General features: G+C 45.6%; 2 protein-coding genes across 2 annotated transcripts; one reads left to right on the top strand and one right to left on the bottom strand.

The window, feature by feature from the left end:
- Nucleotides 1-622: 622 nt before the first annotated feature.
- On the bottom strand, nt 623-5,313 carry LOC148773170 (testis-specific Y-encoded protein 3-like). Its single transcript, XM_088834534.1, has 7 exons — nt 4,789-5,313; nt 4,134-4,211; nt 3,852-3,963; nt 3,606-3,751; nt 3,400-3,486; nt 937-1,127; nt 623-704 (listed from the first exon to the last, which is right to left on the bottom strand). The coding sequence occupies exons 1-7, from the start codon at nt 5,311-5,313 to the stop codon at nt 623-625; spliced, it is 1,221 nt and encodes a 406-aa protein (XP_088690660.1).
- Nucleotides 5,314-20,744: 15,431 nt separating this feature from the next.
- Nucleotides 20,745-25,435, top strand: LOC148773171 (testis-specific Y-encoded protein 3-like). Its single transcript, XM_088834535.1, has 7 exons — nt 20,745-21,269; nt 21,847-21,924; nt 22,095-22,206; nt 22,307-22,452; nt 22,572-22,658; nt 24,931-25,121; nt 25,354-25,435. Exons 1-7 carry the CDS (start codon nt 20,745-20,747, stop codon nt 25,433-25,435), a joined length of 1,221 nt encoding a protein of 406 aa, XP_088690661.1.
- The last annotated feature ends 439 nt before the right edge of the window (nt 25,436-25,874 follow it).

Here is a 25,874-nt window from a genome sequence, read left to right on the forward strand (position 1 = left end):
GACTTTAGGGCCCAACTGAAAGCCCTAAAGAGCCTGGGACACAAGTCATGGCAAGTTTCCAGAGAATGACAATCATGTCAACCACCCATGATTAAGTTTTACTAACCGATCCATGAACCAGCTTTGCACTCTTCACTCCGGGACAGGTTAGAGCTGAAGTTACCCCTGGTACTGATGAAGCACTGGCAGAAAATATTAGGCACTGGGGGAACCTGTCCCAAACGTTTCTGGTCTTTTAAGTTCTTTACAAAACCTTAGTAAAATGTGCATAAACATCGTCGAGTCCCTAGAATGAGTCCAGTCTAAGGTCCCACAACCCATGCACTGATATGCCATCTCACACCGACTGCAGGGTTATTAGCGTTTGGTTTGTGTTCTGTTTTGTGTTTAACTAGCACTGAGAAAGACAGGTACCAGCCTGTGGGAGCCCACGGGGTCTTTGAAGTTTACAGATTAAGTAAGAAGACACATTTCCACAGTGCTTCCTGCGCTGGTTGTTTGGACAGCACCCAGAGAAGGCCAAGCCTTGACGTCTAGAGCCTTAGATGCTCCTCTGTAGAAGGGGCAAACCTAGGGTACAGATATTCAAATGCAAAAGCTGGCACTGAGGAGGAGATCTGATTCAGGGCACCTTGAAGGGCACATCCATAAACCCATGAACTTTGATGTTCAACCCTGACCCTTTGCCCTGGAAAAAGATGTTGCTTTAGGGAGAAAAGTTATGGAGTGATAACTCCATGTGGGACAGAAATATCACCCTCAGGCATACCCATGTTGGAGCCATTGTATCCAGGATGAGAGGAGAACACGGTGGGACAAATGTTGAACTTCCCCTACACCATTTGTGCCAGTCTGTCCTTTGCCCCGTCCAGAGGTGGACGGGTTTCCAGGAAGCAGTCATCCACTTGGCAAGGACCACCCTAAGTTCACCCTCACCATTGGCCCTTGGCCCACGGATAGTGGTGAAAAAGGCCCAAAAGAAGGACAGGTCCCTCGTGGTTGAAAACAGTCTGTGCCGAGCCATTTAGTAAGGATGAGACACTGTCACCAGAGGGTTCGTGAGACAAATGTTGATATTTCTGCACCTTAGCTTGATAGAGGGCCTTGGGCAAAGAGCTTACACCGATCTGGAAAATGGGATATTAACAACTGAGCCATGGAATATAGAGTGCACGGCTGGGTAGGCTGGCCTTTGTCTGCTTAACATACCCATTCCCCTCTCTTCTGCCCCTGTACGCTTTGTGCTTAATCTGGATTCCTGGGGAAAAAAAAGAAGAAGAAGAGTTCACGTATATTGCTCTTCACAAAAAAAGAAGAGCTCAAACATACATTGCAGGATCTGTTTTTGTTTGCTTCTCTGTTTCCTGGCAGATTTTACCTTTTCACTTGGTCACTTTTGCCAGAAACTAACATCTTCACTGCCTTCCCACCATCTCTCTCTCTCTCCCCCTAGGCCACAGCCCCTCCATATACCTTATACTCCCATTCCCTAAGATGTTGCCTGGAACCCTAGCTCTGGGAAGGTGACTGTCTCAGCAAAAGACCACAAGGAGGCTATCTGGTTCACAGTGAGTTGAATGTTAAGGCTTTTTCCTTGTTCTCTACTCTTAAACTGTCTGATGATATCCAACAGAGAGGATACTTGGGGTGCCACCATCGAACGAAATTAAGTTCCACTATTTCAATCCCTGGTCCTTGTTCACCACATCCTTTCCATGAATGTGCAAAATGACCAGGCCCACAGTTAACAGCCCCTGGTCTTCTTTCTCCTTCATCCCCAACCCCCGCCCCGCAGGACGAACTGCGTCCTCTGACACACACCCAAGTATGTGTATGACTTAACCCCCTCTGCAACTCTCCATGGACTGGTAATTCCCACACAGTAGACTGAGAAGCCTACATGGAGCTGAAGTATTTGTCCTGAGGACCTGGCCAAAAATACAGAGACACATACGGTCAAGGCTGTTTATTTATCTTTCAGAATTATTTCAGGTTGACTGGTGTCTCCCTCTCCATCCGTTTCACCACCAGACCATTCTTCGTTATTTTCCGGTGCACGAGAACTATGCTGGCCATTGATCTTCTTGTGAAGCAGCTTCTTAGGTTTTCTATTTTAGGTAAAGTAGGACGCTCCATCATAAGTTTCTCAAAACTGAGGGGAGGCGGGGGGAATGTTCCTTTCAAAACAGACACAGAGACAGATATATAAACCTATCCTCTCTGAACAATCCTAAAGACAGCTTTACTCTTTCAAGTCGGTTCCCAGGAGAGAGTCTGTGATCTTTCACATTTCCTATAAGCAAATACCAAAAAGCATGTACCCCAATCTTCACTGTAGTACTATTTACAATATCTAGGACATGGAGGCAACCTAGATGTCCATCAGCAGATGAAGGAATAAGGAAATGGTGGTGCATATACACATTGACATGCTACTCAGTTCTAAAGAGGAACACATCAAAGTCAGTTTTACTGAGGTGGAGTGAACATGGAGCCTATTACACAGAGTGAAGTAAGTCAGAAAGAGGAAAACAAATGCTGCATGTTAACACACACCTATAGAGTTTAGGACCACGTGGGAGGTACTGACCATCCTACATACAGGGCAACAGATGAGACACAGACATAGAGAACAGACTTTTAGATTCAGTGGGAGAATGTGAAGGTGGGATGATTGAAGATAATAGCCCCGAAACACACACATTACCAATGTAACACAGATGATCCGTGCGAGTTTGATGCATGAAGCAAGGCACCCAAAGTCAAGCTGTGGGATAACCCAGAGGGATGGGGTAGGGAGGGCGGTTGGCGGGGGGTGGGGGCGGTTCAGGAACTGGGGGACCTTGTGTAAACCCAGCCATAGGTTTACACAAGGTCCCCCAGTATGGCAAAAACTGTCCAATTGTAACTATCCTCCAGTTAAAATAGAGAAAACTCCATAATCCTGCACAATGGCCAGTATTTTCAAAATGATTGTGGCGGGCGAAAAAAGATGCAAAACAAAATTAGCAAACAAGTGTGATGATCAAAATGGAAGCAAATGATGGTCACAAAAAAGACTCACAGACCTTTGTGGAAAGGGGACTTCATAAGGAATAGTAGGTGGGACCCAATTTAAGAGGAACCTGAGGGCAGAGTTGTTGGGCATGGAACGACAGTTCAGAGATGTGCAGCTGAGTCAGATTTAAATCGGAGTGACTTTGGACTGACCAGGCCGCTTCATCTACCTCAAGCCTCCCTAGTTAGAACCTGGTTTTCACACTTTCTGTCTCATGCTGATGCCCTCATGCCCTGGTGTCACTCTGTATTCCATGGAGTCTCAATTTCTCCACAAGTGAAATAAGTGACCAAGGCTCCTGGAAAACACTTATGTCAGTGCCCAGCCCCTGGTAGCCTCACTTCTTGTCCTCCCAGTACCTCTCGTGGTGGAGCCTTCCTCCTCATGTAGTACTGCAAAGGATCTGGCCACAGATCCTTAACGATGATCTGCCAAGCAAACGAGCAAGGTCAGCACAGGGCTGGCCAGACCCCGGGCCCTCCCGTGTGCCGCCAAGAACTCCAACATCAACTGCCAATTCTGGCCCAGTGCCCCAGTGGGACCCCACCTCGGCAATCTTGCCAGATCCTGCGAAGTTATGGTCAAAGAACCAGTTGAAGAAGTTAATGCCGCTGTTGTGGTGCCTGTGGCTGTATGCCTTACGTTCAAATCTCTGGTGCCACTGAATTGGAGTGGAATGAGATGCTCGGTATCCTGCAAGAAAAGGAGTATGGCAGAAAGACCTAAATCACCTTCCAAGTTCAACCTACCCCTTTCTGCCCCAACACCCCAAATCCAGTGAGCTGCCTCTTACCAGTGATGTTAATGAGATACTCCTTAACAATCACTTCATTCTGGAAATACCTGTTCTTCCGAAAAGACAATGTGATCTTGCAGCAAAGAGTGGGATGCCTGATATCCTCCACCTGCCAGGACAAAGAGTGGGGGGGGGGGTGGGGGGGGGTGGCGTGGGAGTGGGGTGGGTATGAAACCCTCTTTATAGAAGAGCCGTGCTTTCCTGTTTTCAGGGATATATCATTTCCCCTGCCCTCCCCATGCACCTCCCTCCCACAATTATCAGTGTCCCCTGCCTCACCTTTAAGTTGGTCATGTACTTAAGTATGTCTTTGTCTTGTTCACTCATCATGACTGACATTCGGGGGTGGTTTATAAACTGCTTTAGGTCAGGGAGCCTGCAGATGCGCTGAAAGAACAAAGCCTGCCTAAAGAGTAGCCTTGCATTGTCTGACTTCAACTTGCTACTAGTTTACTCCTCACATCTCTGTCCACACAGACTGTGTGAAGGTCCAACAAGCCCCAAGGCTACGCCTATCAACACAAAGAGGTTCTGTTCCTAACAGGAAGGTCCCAAGCTCCATCTCAGCCTCCTAAGAGTTAGCTTATTTCTGGAAAACAAGCACTCCTAGCTGCAACTAGCATGAGCACTTACACACTGCAACATCACCCCCAAATTCATTCAGCTTTTTGGAGAAGACCTGCATTCCAGACAAGCCTTGTCTCTGAAGCGTCCCTGGTACTAATGATAATTCTTACTGGGACCTCTGCAAGTAAAGCCCAAGTATCAATTATTCCTGCTAACTAAAACAGAAAGGACATCACCCGTCATATCTGGCCGGCAGTCAATACCCATCAGCCAATAAATGTATTTTGTACCAAAACTGCCAGATCTGTAAACTGCTTTCGCAACAGCCCAGGTAAAACAAATTCCACAAGTACCACACGAAGGATACAACTTTGACCCAGAAGCCACGGATTCCCTGGATGATGGCGCTTCTGCGTTCCAGATGCAGCTTCCGCCTCTGACAGTTCTTGTCTTTCAGCCGAGAGTGGGCCCTTTGGGCTTTCTTATTCACAGGATCCAGCTCCACCTGCAGGGCTGCCAGCGCCTCCAGTGGGGCCTGGTCACTCAGGGCTCCGGGCCTTGGATGTTCCTGGCCCTGCTCCTCCGGCTTTCCCTCCCGCTCCTCTGAGGACACCTGATCCGGCTCCTCGTTTGCCACTTCCACCAGCAGCTGGAACTGCTGCCCGATCCTCGCCACCTCTCCCTCCTCCAGGGCCGCGGCTTTCTCTACCGCTTCCACCCTGAACAGGGCGGCCTCTTCGCCTGATGTGCCACCTGGGACCTGCATCGCCTCTGCTTCCCCCACCAGGAAGACAGGGCCCAGGGCCCCTGCCCCGTAAAGACTCGGGCTCACAACCAAACTCCAGGATCCGGGGGAGCTCCCAAATTCCTCTGGCCCCGTCTCACTCTCCATGTGGCCCTGGCCGTTGCCCCGAGCTGCAAAGTAGATAGATAGGAGAGCACAGCAAGTGGCCCGCACAGCCCGCCCACCCGCTGCAGTCTACTCCACACCGGCAACTGCTTGCTTGCCAACTGACTACCGGCAGGCAAGGGCAAACACGCATGCGCAGAGCTTTCTGACGCTACGCACGCGGGTAATACGTTGGCGGGAGGCGGCAGAACTCTATATCTTGACCACCAGACCTCATCACGAGCCAGTCAAATGGAATTCTAAAGGTGTTTGTCACGGGACACGCCCCTTGGAATTCTGGGCACTCTGGCAGTTGGTGAACCAGCGGCCAAACTCTGCTCACTGCAAAGGACGCCCGTCCACTCAAGCCCTTTGCCTGCGCAGCAGTGCACAAGTGTCTGACGAGAGACTGGAAGAGTCAGGCCAGTTGGGAGGCAAAGGAAAGGAACCTGAACTTGACGCTGCAACCATCCCCAAGGTTGAAATTGCCTCTGGGGCAGCGGACGACTACGTGTGTTCAGGGATCCACGCAGGTGAGACAGGGTTCCTGGATACATGAGGGACATAGTTGCTCACCTTGGATCCAAACTGCAAGCCATGGCAGGGCGTGGGGGTGGATGTGGGGGCATACACTGACCTCACTGTGGCTCAACTGATGCAGAGTCCATCCCTAAACTTGGGCCTTAGGCTAGAGCAGTGTCAGGAACCCCGCCATCCTCTGAGGAGGGAGCACACCACTTCCCTCGGCTCACTGTCTGGGCCGCTCTCTGCCTCCGCCAGCCTACCGGCCCCACCCCCCAGCACTGCCACCTCCGCCCGCGACTTAGAGCAGGGACCAGCGTGCCTAAGGATATGCACCACGTGCACAGATGCACTTTCCTGAGGAGGAGAGCTCCGCACCCAAGTGTTTCAGGGGGACAAAAGTGCCCCTCCCAGGTGTTAGTTACTATCCACCTCCTGGCCATACAGCTAACGTGGACACACTCATGTTGAGCGCACAAAGAGATGCCATGGTCACACGCTGTCTCCTGGGATGCCTGGGCTTTCACACTGAGCACCTACCTTAGACCGGAGAACACGTACACACACAGAAACACACACAAACACAGGTGACACACGCATACACACACCTGGAAGGCACAGGGCCAGAAATGCAAAAAGGGAACACAGATATTTCAGAGGCCGAAGAAGCACTGGTTCATATGAAATGCAGAGATTTCCTAATTTGTTATAGGAAAATCTCCGTTCTGATCTTCAGATGTGAAATATAGAGAAGTACAAATTTCATGAAGGATAATTAATGCCTAGGTTTTGATACAGGTAATACAGAGAATTCCATATTTCATGGCTAGCAGTCACTCTCATATAATAAATAAATACATAGAGAGATATTTTTATATACCGATAGATAGATATAGATATGTATAAATAGAATATGATAATTCATGAAGAAACGGCGGTGCCCAGAATTTCATTTGTGAAATAGAGGTGAATCCAAGTCCATACTGGTTCCCCATATCTTAATTATATACTTCATGTCAGTAAAACTTCACTGAGATTTCATATAGGAAATGTATACAGTTTCACAATTCAAGCAGGAAAATTTATGCTCCACTTTTCAGAGGTGAAATACATAGACTTCCCCATTGATAAAGGAAATCATACAAGTAGATTTTCAAATATGAAATTCACATTTCCTATTTCATGTAGAACAATCTGCACCCACATGTGAAATATAAATAATTACACATTTCATGCAGGAAAATCATCTCTCAGGTTTTCGTATGCATGCAGCAGGGCATCCAAAGCCAGTGCTCTACAATAACCCAGAAAATGTAGGTAGGAAGGGAGGTGGAGGGGCTTGAGGTTGGGTGGAGCCCATGTACAGCCATGGCTCATTAGTATTGATGTATGGCAGAAACCATCATGATTATCTTGGTCGTGAAGATCTTTTTTGGACGGTTCTTCTGTGTATTCTTGCCACCTCTTCTTAATATCTCCTGCTTCCGTTAGATCCATACCACTTCTGTCCTTTATCGGGCTCATCTTTGCATGAAATGTTCCCTTGGCATCTCTATTTTTCTTGAGGAGATCTCTTGTCTTTCCTATTCTGTTGTTTTCCTCTATTTCTTTGCATTGATCGCTGAGGAAGGCTTTCTCATCTCTCCTTGCTATTCTTTGGAACTCTGCATTCAGATGCTTATATCTTTCCTTTTCTCTTTTGCTTTCCTCTTCTCTTCTTTTCACAGCTATTTGTAAGGCCTCCCCAGACCGCCATTTTGCTTTTTTGCACGTCTTTTCCTTGGGGATGGTCTTGGTCCCTGTCTCCTGTACAATGTCACAAACCTCCGTCCATAGTTCATCAGGCACTCTATCAGATCTAGTCCCTTAAATCTATTTCTCACTTCCACTGTATAATCATAAGGGATTTGATTGAGGTCATATCTGAATGGTCTAGTGGTTTTCCCTACTTTCTTCAATTTAAGCCTGAAATTGGCAATAAGAGTTCATGACCTGAGCCACAGTCAGCTCCTGGTCTTGTTTTTGCCAACTGTATAGAGCGTCTCCATCTTTGGCTGCACAGAATATAAACAGTCTGATTTCAGTGTTGACCATCTGGTGATGTCCATGTGTAGAGTCTTCTCTTGTGTTGTTGGAAGAGGGTGTTTGCTATGACCAGTGGGTTCTCCCGGCAATACTCTATTAGCTTTTGCCCTGCTTCCTTCAAAATTTGCCTGTTACTCCCGGTGTTTCTTGACTTGCTACTTTTGCATTCCAGTCCCCTATTATGAAAAGGACATCTTTTTTGGGTGTTAGTTCTGAAAGGTCTTGTAGGTCTTCATAGAACCGTTCAACTTTGGCTTCTTCAGCATTACTGGTTGGGACATAGGCTTGGATTACTGTAATACTGAATGGTTTGCCTTGGAAATGAACAGACATCATTCTGTCGTTTTTGAGATTGCATCCAACTACTGTATTTCGGACTCTTTTGTTGACCATGATGGTTACTCCATTTCTTCTATGTGATTCCTGCCCACAGTAGTAGATACAATGGTCATCTGAGTTAAATTCACCTATCCCAGTCCATTTTAGTTCACTGATTCCTAGAATATCTACGTTCAGTTTTGCCATCTCCTGTTTGACCACTTCCAATTTGCCTTGGTTCATGGACCTAACATTCCAGGTTCCTAAGCAATATTGCTCTTTACAGCATCGCACCTTGCTTCTGTCACCAGTCACATCCATACCTGGGTGTTGGTTTTGCTTTGGCTCCATCCTTTCCTTCTTTCTGGAATTATTTCTCCACTGATCTCCAGAGGCATCCTGGGCACCTACCGACCTGGGGAATTCCTCATCCAGTATCCTATTGTACAAAAACGATCTTCACGACCAAGATAATCATGATGGTGTGATCACTCCCCTAGAGCCAGACATCTGGGAATGTGAAGTCAAGCGGACCTTAGAAAGCATCAGTACGAACAAAACTAGTGGAGGTGATGGAATTCCAGGTGCGCTATTCCAAACCCTGAAAGATGATGCTGTGAAAGTGCTGCACTCAACGTGCCAGCACATTTGAAAAACTCAGCAGTGGCCACAGGACTGGAAAAGGTCAGTTTTCACTCCAATCCCAAAGAAAGCCAATCCCCAAGAATGCTCAAACTACCGCACAACTGCACTCATCTCACACGCTAGAAAAGTCATGCTCAATAATCTCCAATCCAGGCTTCAGCAATACGTGAGCCAGGAACATCCAGATGTTCAAGCTGGTTTTAGAAAAGGCAGAGGAACCACAGGTCAAATTGCCAACAGAGCTGCTGGATCATCGATAAAGCAAGAGCGTTCCAGAAAAAACTAACAAACAAACATCTATTTCTGCTTCATTGACTATGCCAAAGCCTTTGACTGTGTGGATCACAATAAACTGTGGAAAACACTGAAAGGGATGGGAATACCAGACCCCCTGACCTGCTTCTTTAAAAACCTGTATGCAGGTCAGGAAGCAACAGTTAGAACTGGACATGGAACAACAGACTGGGTCCAAGTAGGAAAAGGAGTACGTCAAGGCTGTATATTGTCAGCCTGCTTATGTAACTTATATCCAGAGTACATCATGAGGAACGCTGGGCTGGAAGAAGCACAGGCTGGAATCAAGATTGCCGGCAGAAAAATGAAAAACCTCAGATATGCAGATGACACCACCCTTACGGCAGAAAACGAAGAGAAACTAAAAAGCCTCTTGAAGAAAGCGAAAGAGGAGAGTGAAAAGGTTGGCTTGAAGATCAACATTCAGAAAACTAAGATCATGGCATCTGGTCCCATCACTTTATGGAAAATAGATGGGGAAACAGTGGAAACAGTGTCAGACTTTATTTGTTTCGGATCCAAAATCACTGTGGATGCTGATTGAAGCCATGAAATTAAAAGTTGCTTCCTTCTTGGAAGGAAAGTTATGACCAACCTCGATAGCGTATTAAAAAACTGAGACACTACTTTGTCAACCAACGTCTATCTAGTCAAGGATATGGTTTTTCCAGTGGTCATGTATGCATGTGAGAGTTGGACTGTGACGAAAGTTGATCCCCTCTGAGACCTGGCATGCTGTGATTGATGGGGTGGCAAAGAGTCGGACACGATTGAGTGAGTGAACTGACTGATTGACTGATAATCTCTATATAATGTTTGTTTTTGGTGTATGTATGTCAATGTGAATCAATTACATCTGTGTATTTATCCCATCTTTTCAATTCAGATGCTCATTTACAAAGAGTCGTGTCCGACTTTTGCGACCCCATGAATCGCAGCACTCCAGTCCATCACCAACACCCGGAGTTCACTCAATCTCATGTCCACCGAGTCGGTGATGCCATCCAGCCATCTTATTCTCTGTCGCCCCCATCTCCTTTGGCCCCAATTCCCTCCCAACATCATTGTGTCCGATTCTTTGCAACTGAGCATCTGAACTGAACTGATGGCAGAAAACATCACTTTTTTGTATAGTTAGTAATTAGCTTTCAGTTAAAATATTTTAAAAAATTACTATTCTATTCACTGTTGCAACGAAAATAATTAAATACTTAGGAATATATCTACCTAAGGAAACAAAAGACTTGTACATAGAAAACTGTAAAACACTAGTGAAAGTAATCAAAGAGGACACTAATAGATGGAGAAATATACCGTGTTCGTGGATTGGAAGAATAAATATTGTGAAACTAAATATACTATCCAAAGTAATTCATACATTCAATTCAATCCCTATCAAGCTACCAACGATATTTTTCACAGAACTAGAACAAATAATCTCACAATTTGTATGCAAATACGAAAAACCTCGAATAGCCAAAGCAATCTTGAAGAAGAAAAATGGAACTGGAGGAATTAACCTGCCAGACTTCAGGCTCTACTACAAAGCCACAGTCATCAAGACAGTATAGTACTGGCATAAAGGCAGAAATATAGATCAATGTAACAAAATAGAAAGCCCAGAGATAAACCCACGCACCTATGGACACCTTATCTTCGACAAAGGAGGCAAGAATATAAAATGGACAAAAGACAGTCTCTTTAACAAGTGGTGCTTGGAAAACTGGTCAGCCACTTGTAAAAGAATGAAACTAGAACACTGCCTAACACCATACACCAAAATAAATTCTAAATGGATTAGAGAGCTAAATGAAAGACCAGATATTATATAACTCCTAGAGGAGAACATAGGCAAAACACTCTCCGACATAAATCACAGCATGATACTCCATGACCCACCTCCCAGAATATTGGAAATAAAAGCAAAAATAAACAAATGGGACCTAATTAAAATCAAAAGCTTCTGCACAGCAAAGGAAACGATAAGCAAGGTGAAAAGACAGCCTTCAGAATGGGAGAAAATAATAGCAATTGAAGCAACTGATAAAGGATTAGTCTCCAAAATATACAAGCAGTTCCTGCAGCTCAATTCCAGAAAACTAAGTGAACCAATCAAAAATGGGCCAAAGAACTAAACAAACATTTCTCCAAAGAAGACATAAAGATGGCTAACAAACGCATGAAAAAATTCTCAACATCCCTCATAATCAGAGAAGTGCAAATCAAAACCACAATGAGATACCACTTCACACGAGTGCAATAAATGCTGGAGAGGGTGTGGAGAAAAGGGAACCCTCTTACACTGTTGATAGGAATGCAAACTAGTACAACCACTATGGAGAACAGTCTGGAGATTCCTCAAAAAACTGGAAATAGAACTGCCATATGATTCAGCAATCGCATTCCTGGGCATACACACCGAGGAAATCAGAATTGAAAGAAACACATGTACTCCAATGTTCATTGAAACACTGTTTATAATAGCCAGGACATGGAAGCAACCTAGATGTCCCTCTGCAGATGAATGAATAAGAAAGCTTTGGACATATACACAGTGGAGTATTTTTCAACCATCAAAAATAATGCATTTGAATCAGTTTTAAAGAGGTGGATGAAATTGGAGCCAATTATACAGAGTGAAGTAAGCCAGAAAGAAAAACATCAATACAGTACACGAACATATATATATGGAATTTGGAAAGATGGTAACCTGAATCCTGTATAGGAGACTGCAAAAGAGACAGAGGCATATAGAACAGACTTTGGGACTCTGTGGGAGAGGGTGAAGGTGGGATGATTGGGGAGAACGGCATTGTAGCATGTATATTATCATAAGTGACCAGTCTAGGTTCGACGCATGATACAGGATGCTTGGGGCTGGTGCACGGGGATGACATGGAGGGAGGATATGGGAAAGAGGGAGGTGGGAGGGGGGTTCAAGAAAGAGAACACATGAACAACCAGGGCGGATTCATGTCAATGTATGGCAAAACCAACCAATATATTAATGTAAGGTAATTTGCCTCCAATAAAATAAATAAAAAATTAAATAAAATGGAAAAAAAAATTTGAGAAGTATAAAAGAACAAGGGCCTCTACTCAGTGCTCTGCAGTGACCTAAAGGGGAAAGAAATCCAAAAATAATGGGATATATGAACAGATGTAATTGATTCCCTTTAACATACATACAGCAGAAACGAAAGCAAACATTATAAACAGTTTATCAGTCAATTAGTAAGTTCAGTTGCTCAGTCGTGTCCAACTCTTTGCCACCTCATCAATCACAGCATGCCAGGCCTCCCTATCCATCACCAACTCCAGATGTTCACTCAAACTCATGTCCATCGAGTCGGTGATACCATCCAGCCATCTCATGTGTTGTATGTGTACCCAACTTGCGTTATGTATCTTTCACATCAGTTAAGACACTAATTCAGTTCAGTTCAGTCGCTCAGTCGTATCTGTCTCTCTGCGACCCCATGAATCACAGCACGCCAAGCCTCCCTGTCCATCAGCAACTACCGGAGTTCACTCAAACTCATGTTCACAGAGTCAGTGATGCCATCCAATCATCTCATTCTCTGCTGTCCCCTTCTCCTCCCGCTCCCAACCATTCCGATCATCAGTGAGTCAACTCGTCGCATGAAGTGGCCAAAGTATTGTAGTTTCAGCTTTAGCATCAGTCTTCCAATGAACAGCCAGGATTGATCTCCTTTAGAATGGACTGGTTGGATCTCCTTGCAGTACAAGGGACTCTCAAGAGTTTTCTCCAACACCACAGTTCAAAACCATCAATTCTTCGGCGATCAGCTTTCTTCACAGTCCAACTCTCACATCCATACATGACCACGGGAAAAACCATAGCCTTGACTAGACGGACCTTGGTTGGCAAAGTAATGTCTCTGCTTTTTAATATACTATCAAGTTTGGTAATAAATTTCGTTCCAAGGAGTAAGCGTCTTTTAATTTCATGGCTCCAATCATCATCCGCAGTGATTTTGGAGCCCCAAAATAAAGTCTGGTACTGTTTCCACTGTTTTTCCCTCTATTTCCCATGAAGTGATGGGACCAGATGCCATGATCTTAGTTTTCTGAATGTTGAGCTTCAAGCCAAACTTTTCACTCTCCTCTTTTACTTTATTCAAGAGGCTCTTTAGTTTCTCTTCGTTTCCTGCCGTAAGGGTAGTGTCATCTGCATATCTGAGGTTATTGATATTTCTCCCAGCAATCTTGATTCCAGCTTGTGCTTCTTCCAGCCCAGCGTTCCTCATGATGTACTCTGCATATAGGTTAAATAAGCAAGGTGACAATATACAGCCTTGATGAACTCCTTTTCCTATTTGGAACCAGTCTGTTCCTTGTACAGTTCTGACTGTTGCTTCCTGACCTGCATACAGGTTTCTCTAGAGGCAGGTCAGGTGGTCTGGTATTTACAACTCTTGAAGAATTTTCCACAGTTTGTTGTAATCCACACAGTCTTAGGCTTTGGCATAGTCAATGAAGCAGAAATAGATGTGTTTCTGGAACTCTCTTGCTTTCTCCATGATCCAGCGGATGTTTTCAATTTGATCTCTTGTGCCTCTGCCTTTTCTAAAACCTGCTTGAACATCTGGGCGTTCACGGTTCACATATTGCTGAAGCCTGGCTTGGAGAATTTTGAGCATGACTTTACTAGCGTGTGAGATGAGTGCAATTATGCGGTAGTTTGAGCATACTTTGGTATTGCCTTTCTTTGGGACTGGAATGAAGACTGACCTTTTCCAGTCCTGAGGCCACTGCTGAGATTTCCAAATTTGCTGGCATATTGAGTGCAGCACTTTCACAGCAACATCTTTCAAGATTTTAAATAGCCCAACTGGAATTTCATCACCTCCACTAACTTTGTTCGTAGGGATGATTTCTAAGGCCCACTTGACTTCACATTCCAAGATGTCGGGCTCTAGGTCAGTGATCATGTTATAGTGACTATCTTGGTCGTGAAGATATTTTTTGTACAGTTCATCTGTGTGTTCTTGCCACCTCTCCTTAATATGTTCTGCTTCCGTTAGATCCATACCATTTCTGTCCTTTATCGAGCCCATCTTTGCATGAAATGTTCCCTTGATATCTCTAATTTTCTTGAAAAGATCTCTTGTTTTTCCTATCCTGTTGTTTTCCCTATCCTGTTGTTTTCCTCTATTTCTTTGCATTGATCGCTGAGGAAGGCTTTCTCACCTCTCCTTGCCATTCTCTGGAACTCTGCATTCAGATGCTTATATCTTTCCTTTTCTCCTTTGCTTTTCACTTCTCTTCATTTCACAGCTATTTGTAAGGCCTCCTCAGACAGTCATTTTGCTTTTTTGCATTTCTTTTTCATGGGGATGTTCTTGGTCCCTGTCTCCTGTACAATGTCACGAACCTCCATCCAGAGTTCATCAGGCACTCTATCTATCAGATCTAGACCCATAAATCTATTTCTTACTTACACTGTATAATCATAAGGGATTTGATTTCGGTCATATCTGAATGGTCTAGTGGTTTTCCCTACTTTTTCAATTTAAGTCTGAATTTAGCAATAAGGAGTTCATGATCTGAGCCACAGTCAGCAACCTGATCTTGTTTTTGCTAACTGTATACATCTTCTCCATTTTTGGCTGCAAAGAATATAATCAATCTGATTTCGGGGCTGACCATCTGTTGATGTCCATGTGTAGAGTCTTCTCTTGTGTTGTTGGAAGAGGGTGTTTGCTATGTCCAGTGCGTTCCCTTGACAAAACTCTAATAGCTTTTGCCCTTCTTCATTCCATGCTCCAAGGCCAAATTTTCCTGTTACTACAGGTGTTTCTTGACTTCCTACTTTTTCATTCCAGCCCCTATAATGAAAAGCACACCTTTTTGGGGTGTTAGTTCTAAAAGTTCTTGTAGGTCTTCATAGAACCTCTCAACTTCGGCTTCTTCAGTGTTACTGGTTGGCGCATAGGCCTGGATTTCTGTAATATGGAATGGTTTGCCTTGGAAATGAACAGAAATCATTCTGTCGTTTTTAAGATGGAATTGAAAGTATTGCATTTCAGACTCTTTTGTTGACCATGATGGCTACTCCATTTCTTCTAGGGGATTCCTGCCCACAGTAGTAGATATAATCGTCATCTGAGTTAAATTCACCCATTCCAGTCCATTTTAATTCACTGATTCCTAGAATGTCTATGTTCACTCTTGTCATCTCCTGTTTGACCACTTCCAATTTGCCTTTATTCATGGACCTAACATTCCAGGTTCCTATGCAATATTGCTCTTTACAGCACCGGACATTGCTTCTATCACCAGTCACTTCCACAACTGGGTATTGTTTTTGCTTTTGCTCCATCCCGTCATTCCTTCTAGAGTTATTTCTCTACTGATCTCCAGTAGCATACTGGGCACCTACCGACCTGGGGAATTCTTCATTCAATATCCTATCATTTTGCCCTTAGATACTGTTCAGCTAAGCCATAATGCCTGCCAATTGAAGTATTTTAAGTATTTCCTGAATTAGAAATAAAAGGTGCTAAATAAATTAGCAATCAAAAGCTGTATACATTACCCAACAACATCCCATAGCCTCAAACATTACCATCATTCCGCTCATTTCAGTTCAGTTCAGTTCAGTCCCTGAGTCGTGTCCAACTCTTGGCAACCCCCTGAATCACAGCATGCCAGGCTTCCTTGTCCATCACCAACTCCCGAATTCACTCAAACCCACCTCCATTGAGTCGGTGATGCCGTCCAGCCATCTCATTCTCTGCAGTCACCTTCTCCTACTCCCAATCCCATCCCGGCATCCGAGTCTTTCCCAGTGAGTCAACTCATCGCATGAGGTGGCCAAAGTATTGGATTTCAGCTTCAGCATCCATCCTTCCAATGAACACCCAGGACCGATTTCGTTTAGAATGGACTCGGTGAAAATACTTTCAGTCCAAGGTACTCTCAAGAGTCTTCTCCAACACCACAGTTCAAAAGCATCAATGCTTGGGCGATCAACTTTCGTCACAGTCCAACTCTCACATGCATACATGACCACTGGAAAAACCATATCCTTGACTAGATAGACGTTGGTTGACAAAGTAGTGTCTCAGTTTTTTAATACGCTATCGAGGTTGGTCATAACTTTCCTTCCAAGAAGGAAGCAACTTTTAATTTCATGGCTTCAATCAGCATCCACAGTGATTTTGGATCCGAAACAAATAAAGTCTGACACTGTTTCCACTGTTTCCCCATCTATTTTCCATAAAGTGATGGGACCAGATGCCATGATCTTAGTTTTCTGAATGTTGATCTTCAAGCCAACCTTTTCACTCTCCTCTTTCGCTTTCTTCAAGAGGCTTTTTAGTTTCTCTTCGTTTTCTGCCGTAAGGGTGGTGTCATCTGCATATCTGAGGTTTTTCATTTTTCTGCCGGCAATCTTGATTCCAGCCTGTGCTTCTTCCAGCCCAGCGTTCCTCATGATGTACTCTGGATATAAGTTACATAAGCAGGCTGACAATATACAGCCTTGACGTACTCCTTTTCCTACTTGGACCCAGTCTGTTGTTCCATGTCCAGTTCTAACTGTTGCTTCCTGACCTGCATACAGGTTTTTAAAGAAGCAGGTCAGGGGGTCTGGTATTCCCATCCCTTTCAGTGTTTTCCACAGTTTATTGTGATCCACACAGTCAAAGGCTTTGGCATAGTCAATGAAGCAGAAATAGATGTTTGTTTGTTAGTTTTTTCTGGAACGCTCTTGCTTTATCGATGATCCAGCAGCTCTGTTGGCAATTTGACCTGTGGTTCCTCTGCCTTTTCTAAAACCAGCTTGAACATCTGGATGTTCCTGGCTCACGTATTGCTGAAGCCTGGATTGGAGATTATTGAGCATGACTTTTCTAGCGTGTGAGATGAGTGCAGTTGTGCGGTAGTTTGAGCATTCTTGGGGATTGGCTTTCTTTGGGATTGGAGTGAAAACTGACCTTTTCCAGTCCTGTGGCCACTGCTGAGTTTTTCAAATGTGCTGGCACGTTGAGTGCAGCACTTTCACAGCATCATCTTTCAGGGTTTGGAATAGCGCACCTGGAATTCCATCACCTCCACTAGTTTTGTTCGTACTGATGCTTTCTAAGGTCCGCTTGACTTCACATTCCCAGATGTCTGGCTCTAGGGGAGTGATCACACCATCATGATTATCTTGGTCGTGAAGATCGTTTTTGTACAATAGGATACTGGATGAGGAATTCCCCAGGTCGGTAGGTGCCCAGGATGCCTCTGGAGATCAGTGGAGAAATAATTCCAGAAAGAAGGAAAGGATGGAGCCAAAGCAAAACCAACACCCAGGTATGGATGTGACTGGTGACAGAAGCAAGGTGCGATGCTGTAAAGAGCAATATTGCTTAGGAACCTGGAATGTTAGGTCCATGAACCAAGGCAAATTGGAAGTGGTCAAACAGGAGATGGCAAAACTGAACGTAGATATTCTAGGAATCAGTGAACTAAAATGGACTGGGATAGGTGAATTTAACTCAGATGACCATTGTATCTACTACTGTGGGCAGGAATCACATAGAAGAAATGGAGTAACCATCATGGTCAACAAAAGAGTCCGAAATACAGTAGTTGGATGCAATCTCAAAAACGACAGAATGATGTCTGTTCATTTCCAAGGCAAACCATTCAGTATTACAGTAATCCAAGCCTATGTCCCAACCAGTAATGCTGAAGAAGCCAAAGTTGAACGGTTCTATGAAGACCTACAAGACCTTTCAGAACTAACACCCAAAAAAGATGTCCTTTTCATAATAGGGGACTGGAATGCAAAAGTAGCAAGTCAAGAAACACCGGGAGTAACAGGCAAATTTTGAAGGAAGCAGGGCAAAAGCTAATAGAGTATTGCCGGGAGAACCCACTGGTCATAGCAAACACCCTCTTCCAACAACACAAGAGAAGACTCTACACATGGACATCACCAGATGGTCAACACTGAAATCAGACTGTTTATATTCTGTGCAGCCAAAGATGGAGACGCTCTATACAGTTGGCAAAAACAAGACCAGGAGCTGACTGTGGCTCAGGTCATGAACTCTTATTGCCAATTTCAGGCTTAAATTGAAGAAAGTAGGGAAAACCACTAGACCATTCAGATATGACCTCAATCAAATCCCTTATGATTATACAGTGGAAGTGAGAAATAGATTTAAGGGACTAGATCTGATAGAGTGCCTGATGAACTATGGACGGAGGTTTGTGACATTGTACAGGAGACAGGGACCAAGACCATCCCCAAGGAAAAGACGTGCAAAAAAGCAAAATGGCGGTCTGGGGAGGCCTTACAAATAGCTGTGAAAAGAAGAGAAGAGGAAAGCAAAAGAGAAAAGGAAAGATATAAGCATCTGAATGCAGAGTTCCAAAGAATAGCAAGGAGAGATGAGAAAGCCTTCCTCAGCGATCAATGCAAAGAAATAGAGGAAAACAACAGAATAGGAAAGACAAGAGATCTCCTCAAGAAAAATAGAGATGCCAAGGGAACATTTCATGCAAAGATGAGCCCGATAAAGGACAGAAGTGGTATGGATCTAACGGAAGCAGGAGATATTAAGAAGAGGTGGCAAGAATACACAGAAGAACCGTCCAAAAAAGATCTTCACGACCAAGATAATCATGATGGTTTCTGCCATACATCAATACTAATGAGCCATGGCTGTACATGGGCTCCACCCAACCTCAAGCCCCTCCACCTCCCTTCCTACCTACATTTTCTGGGTTATTGTAGAGCACTGGCTTTGGATGCCCTGCTGCATGCATACGAAAACCTGAGAGATGATTTTCCTGCATGAAATGTGTAATTATTTATATTTCACATGTGGGTGCAGATTGTTCTACATGAAATAGGAAATGTGAATTTCATATTTGAAAATCTACTTGTATGATTTCCTTTATCAATGGGGAAGTCTATGTATTTCACCTCTGAAAAGTGGAGCATAAATTTTCCTGCTTGAATTGTGAAACTGTATACATTTCCTATATGAAATCTCAGTGAAGTTTTACTGACATGAAGTATATAATTAAGATATGGGGAACCAGTATGGACTTGGATTCACCTCTATTTCACAAATGAAATTCTGGGCACCGCCGTTTCTTCATGAATTATCATATTCTATTTATACATATCTATATCTATCTATCGGTATATAAAAATATCTCTCTATGTATTTATTTATTATATGAGAGTGACTGCTAGCCATGAAATATGGAATTCTCTGTATTACCTGTATCAAAACCTAGGCATTAATTATCCTTCATGAAATTTGTACTTCTCTATATTTCACATCTGAAGATCAGAACGGAGATTTTCCTATAACAAATTAGGAAATCTCTGCATTTCATATGAACCAGTGCTTCTTCGGCCTCTGAAATATCTGTGTTCCCTTTTTGCATTTCTGGCCCTGTGCCTTCCAGGTGTGTGTATGCGTGTGTCACCTGTGTTTGTGTGTGTTTCTGTGTGTGTACGTGTTCTCCGGTCTAAGGTAGGTGCTCAGTGTGAAAGCCCAGGCATCCCAGGAGACAGCGTGTGACCATGGCATCTCTTTGTGCGCTCAACATGAGTGTGTCCACGTTAGCTGTATGGCCAGGAGGTGGATAGTAACTAACACCTGGGAGGGGCACTTTTGTCCCCCTGAAACACTTGGGTGCGGAGCTCTCCTCCTCAGGAAAGTGCATCTGTGCACGTGGTGCATATCCTTAGGCACGCTGGTCCCTGCTCTAAGTCGCGGGCGGAGGTGGCAGTGCTGGGGGGTGGGGCCGGTAGGCTGGCGGAGGCAGAGAGCGGCCCAGACAGTGAGCCGAGGGAAGTGGTGTGCTCCCTCCTCAGAGGATGGCGGGGTTCCTGACACTGCTCTAGCCTAAGGCCCAAGTTTAGGGATGGACTCTGCATCAGTTGAGCCACAGTGAGGTCAGTGTATGCCCCCACATCCACCCCCACGCCCTGCCATGGCTTGCAGTTTGGATCCAAGGTGAGCAACTATGTCCCTCATGTATCCAGGAACCCTGTCTCACCTGCGTGGATCCCTGAACACACGTAGTCGTCCGCTGCCCCAGAGGCAATTTCAACCTTGGGGATGGTTGCAGCGTCAAGTTCAGGTTCCTTTCCTTTGCCTCCCAACTGGCCTGACTCTTCCAGTCTCTCGTCAGACACTTGTGCACTGCTGCGCAGGCAAAGGGCTTGAGTGGACGGGCGTCCTTTGCAGTGAGCAGAGTTTGGCCGCTGGTTCACCAACTGCCAGAGTGCCCAGAATTCCAAGGGGCGTGTCCCGTGACAAACACCTTTAGAATTCCATTTGACTGGCTCGTGATGAGGTCTGGTGGTCAAGATATAGAGTTCTGCCGCCTCCCGCCAACGTATTACCCGCGTGCGTAGCGTCAGAAAGCTCTGCGCATGCGTGTTTGCCCTTGCCTGCCGGTAGTCAGTTGGCAAGCAAGCAGTTGCCGGTGTGGAGTAGACTGCAGCGGGTGGGCGGGCTGTGCGGGCCACTTGCTGTGCTCTCCTATCTATCTACTTTGCAGCTCGGGGCAACGGCCAGGGCCACATGGAGAGTGAGACGGGGCCAGAGGAATTTGGGAGCTCCCCCGGATCCTGGAGTTTGGTTGTGAGCCCGAGTCTTTACGGGGCAGGGGCCCTGGGCCCTGTCTTCCTGGTGGGGGAAGCAGAGGCGATGCAGGTCCCAGGTGGCACATCAGGCGAAGAGGCCGCCCTGTTCAGGGTGGAAGCGGTAGAGAAAGCCGCGGCCCTGGAGGAGGGAGAGGTGGCGAGGATCGGGCAGCAGTTCCAGCTGCTGGTGGAAGTGGCAAACGAGGAGCCGGATCAGGTGTCCTCAGAGGAGCGGGAGGGAAAGCCGGAGGAGCAGGGCCAGGAACATCCAAGGCCCGGAGCCCTGAGTGACCAGGCCCCACTGGAGGCGCTGGCAGCCCTGCAGGTGGAGCTGGATCCTGTGAATAAGAAAGCCCAAAGGGCCCACTCTCGGCTGAAAGACAAGAACTGTCAGAGGCGGAAGCTGCATCTGGAACGCAGAAGCGCCATCATCCAGGGAATCCGTGGCTTCTGGGTCAAAGTTGTATCCTTCGTGTGGTACTTGTGGAATTTGTTTTACCTGGGCTGTTGCGAAAGCAGTTTACAGATCTGGCAGTTTTGGTACAAAATACATTTATTGGCTGATGGGTATTGACTGCCGGCCAGATATGACGGGTGATGTCCTTTCTGTTTTAGTTAGCAGGAATAATTGATACTTGGGCTTTACTTGCAGAGGTCCCAGTAAGAATTATCATTAGTACCAGGGACGCTTCAGAGACAAGGCTTGTCTGGAATGCAGGTCTTCTCCAAAAAGCTGAATGAATTTGGGGGTGATGTTGCAGTGTGTAAGTGCTCATGCTAGTTGCAGCTAGGAGTGCTTGTTTTCCAGAAATAAGCTAACTCTTAGGAGGCTGAGATGGAGCTTGGGACCTTCCTGTTAGGAACAGAACCTCTTTGTGTTGATAGGCGTAGCCTTGGGGCTTGTTGGACCTTCACACAGTCTGTGTGGACAGAGATGTGAGGAGTAAACTAGTAGCAAGTTGAAGTCAGACAATGCAAGGCTACTCTTTAGGCAGGCTTTGTTCTTTCAGCGCATCTGCAGGCTCCCTGACCTAAAGCAGTTTATAAACCACCCCCGAATGTCAGTCATGATGAGTGAACAAGACAAAGACATACTTAAGTACATGACCAACTTAAAGGTGAGGCAGGGGACACTGATAATTGTGGGAGGGAGGTGCATGGGGAGGGCAGGGGAAATGATATATCCCTGAAAACAGGAAAGCACGGCTCTTCTATAAAGAGGGTTTCATACCCACCCCACTCCCACGCCACCCCCCCCCACCCCCCCCCCCACTCTTTGTCCTGGCAGGTGGAGGATATCAGGCATCCCACTCTTTGCTGCAAGATCACATTGTCTTTTCGGAAGAACAGGTATTTCCAGAATGAAGTGATTGTTAAGGAGTATCTCATTAACATCACTGGTAAGAGGCAGCTCACTGGATTTGGGGTGTTGGGGCAGAAAGGGGTAGGTTGAACTTGGAAGGTGATTTAGGTCTTTCTGCCATACTCCTTTTCTTGCAGGATACCGAGCATCTCATTCCACTCCAATTCAGTGGCACCAGAGATTTGAACGTAAGGCATACAGCCACAGGCACCACAACAGCGGCATTAACTTCTTCAACTGGTTCTTTGACCATAACTTCGCAGGATCTGGCAAGATTGCCGAGGTGGGGTCCCACTGGGGCACTGGGCCAGAATTGGCAGTTGATGTTGGAGTTCTTGGCGGCACACGGGAGGGCCCGGGGTCTGGCCAGCCCTGTGCTGACCTTGCTCGTTTGCTTGGCAGATCATCGTTAAGGATCTGTGGCCAGATCCTTTGCAGTACTACATGAGGAGGAAGGCTCCACCACGAGAGGTACTGGGAGGACAAGAAGTGAGGCTACCAGGGGCTGGGCACTGACATAAGTGTTTTCCAGGAGCCTTGGTCACTTATTTCACTTGTGGAGAAATTGAGACTCCATGGAATACAGAGTGACACCAGGGCATGAGGGCATCAGCATGAGACAGAAAGTGTGAAAACCAGGTTCTAACTAGGGAGGCTTGAGGTAGATGAAGCGGCCTGGTCAGTCCAAAGTCACTCCGATTTAAATCTGACTCAGCTGCACATCTCTGAACTGTCGTTCCATGCCCAACAACTCTGCCCTCAGGTTCCTCTTAAATTGGGTCCCACCTACTATTCCTTATGAAGTCCCCTTTCCACAAAGGTCTGTGAGTCTTTTTTGTGACCATCATTTGCTTCCATTTTGATCATCACACTTGTTTGCTAATTTTGTTTTGCATCTTTTTTCGCCCGCCACAATCATTTTGAAAATACTGGCCATTGTGCAGGATTATGGAGTTTTCTCTATTTTAACTGGAGGATAGTTACAATTGGACAGTTTTTGCCATACTGGGGGACCTTGTGTAAACCTATGGCTGGGTTTACACAAGGTCCCCCAGTTCCTGAACCGCCCCCACCCCCCGCCAACCGCCCTCCCTACCCCATCCCTCTGGGTTATCCCACAGCTTGACTTTGGGTGCCTTGCTTCATGCATCAAACTCGCACGGATCATCTGTGTTACATTGGTAATGTGTGTGTTTCGGGGCTATTATCTTCAATCATCCCACCTTCACATTCTCCCACTGAATCTAAAAGTCTGTTCTCTATGTCTGTGTCTCATCTGTTGCCCTGTATGTAGGATGGTCAGTACCTCCCACGTGGTCCTAAACTCTATAGGTGTGTGTTAACATGCAGCATTTGTTTTCCTCTTTCTGACTTACTTCACTCTGTGTAATAGGCTCCATGTTCACTCCACCTCAGTAAAACTGACTTTGATGTGTTCCTCTTTAGAACTGAGTAGCATGTCAATGTGTATATGCACCACCATTTCCTTATTCCTTCATCTGCTGATGGACATCTAGGTTGCCTCCATGTCCTAGATATTGTAAATAGTACTACAGTGAAGATTGGGGTACATGCTTTTTGGTATTTGCTTATAGGAAATGTGAAAGATCACAGACTCTCTCCTGGGAACCGACTTGAAAGAGTAAAGCTGTCTTTAGGATTGTTCAGAGAGGATAGGTTTATATATCTGTCTCTGTGTCTGTTTTGAAAGGAACATTCCCCCCGCCTCCCCTCAGTTTTGAGAAACTTATGATGGAGCGTCCTACTTTACCTAAAATAGAAAACCTAAGAAGCTGCTTCACAAGAAGATCAATGGCCAGCATAGTTCTCGTGCACCGGAAAATAACGAAGAATGGTCTGGTGGTGAAACGGATGGAGAGGGAGACACCAGTCAACCTGAAATAATTCTGAAAGATAAATAAACAGCCTTGACCGTATGTGTCTCTGTATTTTTGGCCAGGTCCTCAGGACAAATACTTCAGCTCCATGTAGGCTTCTCAGTCTACTGTGTGGGAATTACCAGTCCATGGAGAGTTGCAGAGGGGGTTAAGTCATACACATACTTGGGTGTGTGTCAGAGGACGCAGTTCGTCCTGCGGGGCGGGGGTTGGGGATGAAGGAGAAAGAAGACCAGGGGCTGTTAACTGTGGGCCTGGTCATTTTGCACATTCATGGAAAGGATGTGGTGAACAAGGACCAGGGATTGAAATAGTGGAACTTAATTTCGTTCGATGGTGGCACCCCAAGTATCCTCTCTGTTGGATATCATCAGACAGTTTAAGAGTAGAGAACAAGGAAAAAGCCTTAACATTCAACTCACTGTGAACCAGATAGCCTCCTTGTGGTCTTTTGCTGAGACAGTCACCTTCCCAGAGCTAGGGTTCCAGGCAACATCTTAGGGAATGGGAGTATAAGGTATATGGAGGGGCTGTGGCCTAGGGGGAGAGAGAGAGAGATGGTGGGAAGGCAGTGAAGATGTTAGTTTCTGGCAAAAGTGACCAAGTGAAAAGGTAAAATCTGCCAGGAAACAGAGAAGCAAACAAAAACAGATCCTGCAATGTATGTTTGAGCTCTTCTTTTTTTGTGAAGAGCAATATACGTGAACTCTTCTTCTTCTTTTTTTTCCCCAGGAATCCAGATTAAGCACAAAGCGTACAGGGGCAGAAGAGAGGGGAATGGGTATGTTAAGCAGACAAAGGCCAGCCTACCCAGCCGTGCACTCTATATTCCATGGCTCAGTTGTTAATATCCCATTTTCCAGATCGGTGTAAGCTCTTTGCCCAAGGCCCTCTATCAAGCTAAGGTGCAGAAATATCAACATTTGTCTCACGAACCCTCTGGTGACAGTGTCTCATCCTTACTAAATGGCTCGGCACAGACTGTTTTCAACCACGAGGGACCTGTCCTTCTTTTGGGCCTTTTTCACCACTATCCGTGGGCCAAGGGCCAATGGTGAGGGTGAACTTAGGGTGGTCCTTGCCAAGTGGATGACTGCTTCCTGGAAACCCGTCCACCTCTGGACGGGGCAAAGGACAGACTGGCACAAATGGTGTAGGGGAAGTTCAACATTTGTCCCACCGTGTTCTCCTCTCATCCTGGATACAATGGCTCCAACATGGGTATGCCTGAGGGTGATATTTCTGTCCCACATGGAGTTATCACTCCATAACTTTTCTCCCTAAAGCAACATCTTTTTCCAGGGCAAAGGGTCAGGGTTGAACATCAAAGTTCATGGGTTTATGGATGTGCCCTTCAAGGTGCCCTGAATCAGATCTCCTCCTCAGTGCCAGCTTTTGCATTTGAATATCTGTACCCTAGGTTTGCCCCTTCTACAGAGGAGCATCTAAGGCTCTAGACGTCAAGGCTTGGCCTTCTCTGGGTGCTGTCCAAACAACCAGCGCAGGAAGCACTGTGGAAATGTGTCTTCTTACTTAATCTGTAAACTTCAAAGACCCCGTGGGCTCCCACAGGCTGGTACCTGTCTTTCTCAGTGCTAGTTAAACACAAAACAGAACACAAACCAAACGCTAATAACCCTGCAGTCGGTGTGAGATGGCATATCAGTGCATGGGTTGTGGGACCTTAGACTGGACTCATTCTAGGGACTCGACGATGTTTATGCACATTTTACTAAGGTTTTGTAAAGAACTTAAAAGACCAGAAACGTTTGGGACAGGTTCCCCCAGTGCCTAATATTTTCTGCCA

This window comes from Moschus berezovskii, chromosome Y (assembly GCF_049115385.1).
Source record: "Moschus berezovskii isolate FMDL1 chromosome Y, NW_MosBer_1.0, whole genome shotgun sequence".
Classification (NCBI taxonomy): domain Eukaryota; kingdom Metazoa; phylum Chordata; class Mammalia; order Artiodactyla; family Moschidae; genus Moschus; species Moschus berezovskii.

Bases quoted from the DNA above. Each gene is read 5' to 3' on its own strand.
- LOC148773170 (XM_088834534.1), bottom strand. From the start codon at position 5,313: ATGGAGAGTGAGACGGGGCCAGAGGAATTTGGGAGCTCCCCCGGATCC. The intron at 3,964-4,133 runs GTGAGGCAGGGG...TTGTCCTGGCAG, and splicing joins AGTACATGACCAACTTAAAG to GTGGAGGATATCAGGCATCC. The intron at 1,128-3,399 runs GTGAGGCTACCA...CCCATTTTCCAG, and splicing joins AGGTACTGGGAGGACAAGAA to ATCGGTGTAAGCTCTTTGCC.
- LOC148773171 (XM_088834535.1), top strand. From the start codon at position 20,745: ATGGAGAGTGAGACGGGGCCAGAGGAATTTGGGAGCTCCCCCGGATCC. The intron at 21,925-22,094 runs GTGAGGCAGGGG...TTGTCCTGGCAG, and splicing joins AGTACATGACCAACTTAAAG to GTGGAGGATATCAGGCATCC. The intron at 22,453-22,571 runs GTGGGGTCCCAC...TTTGCTTGGCAG, and splicing joins GATCTGGCAAGATTGCCGAG to ATCATCGTTAAGGATCTGTG.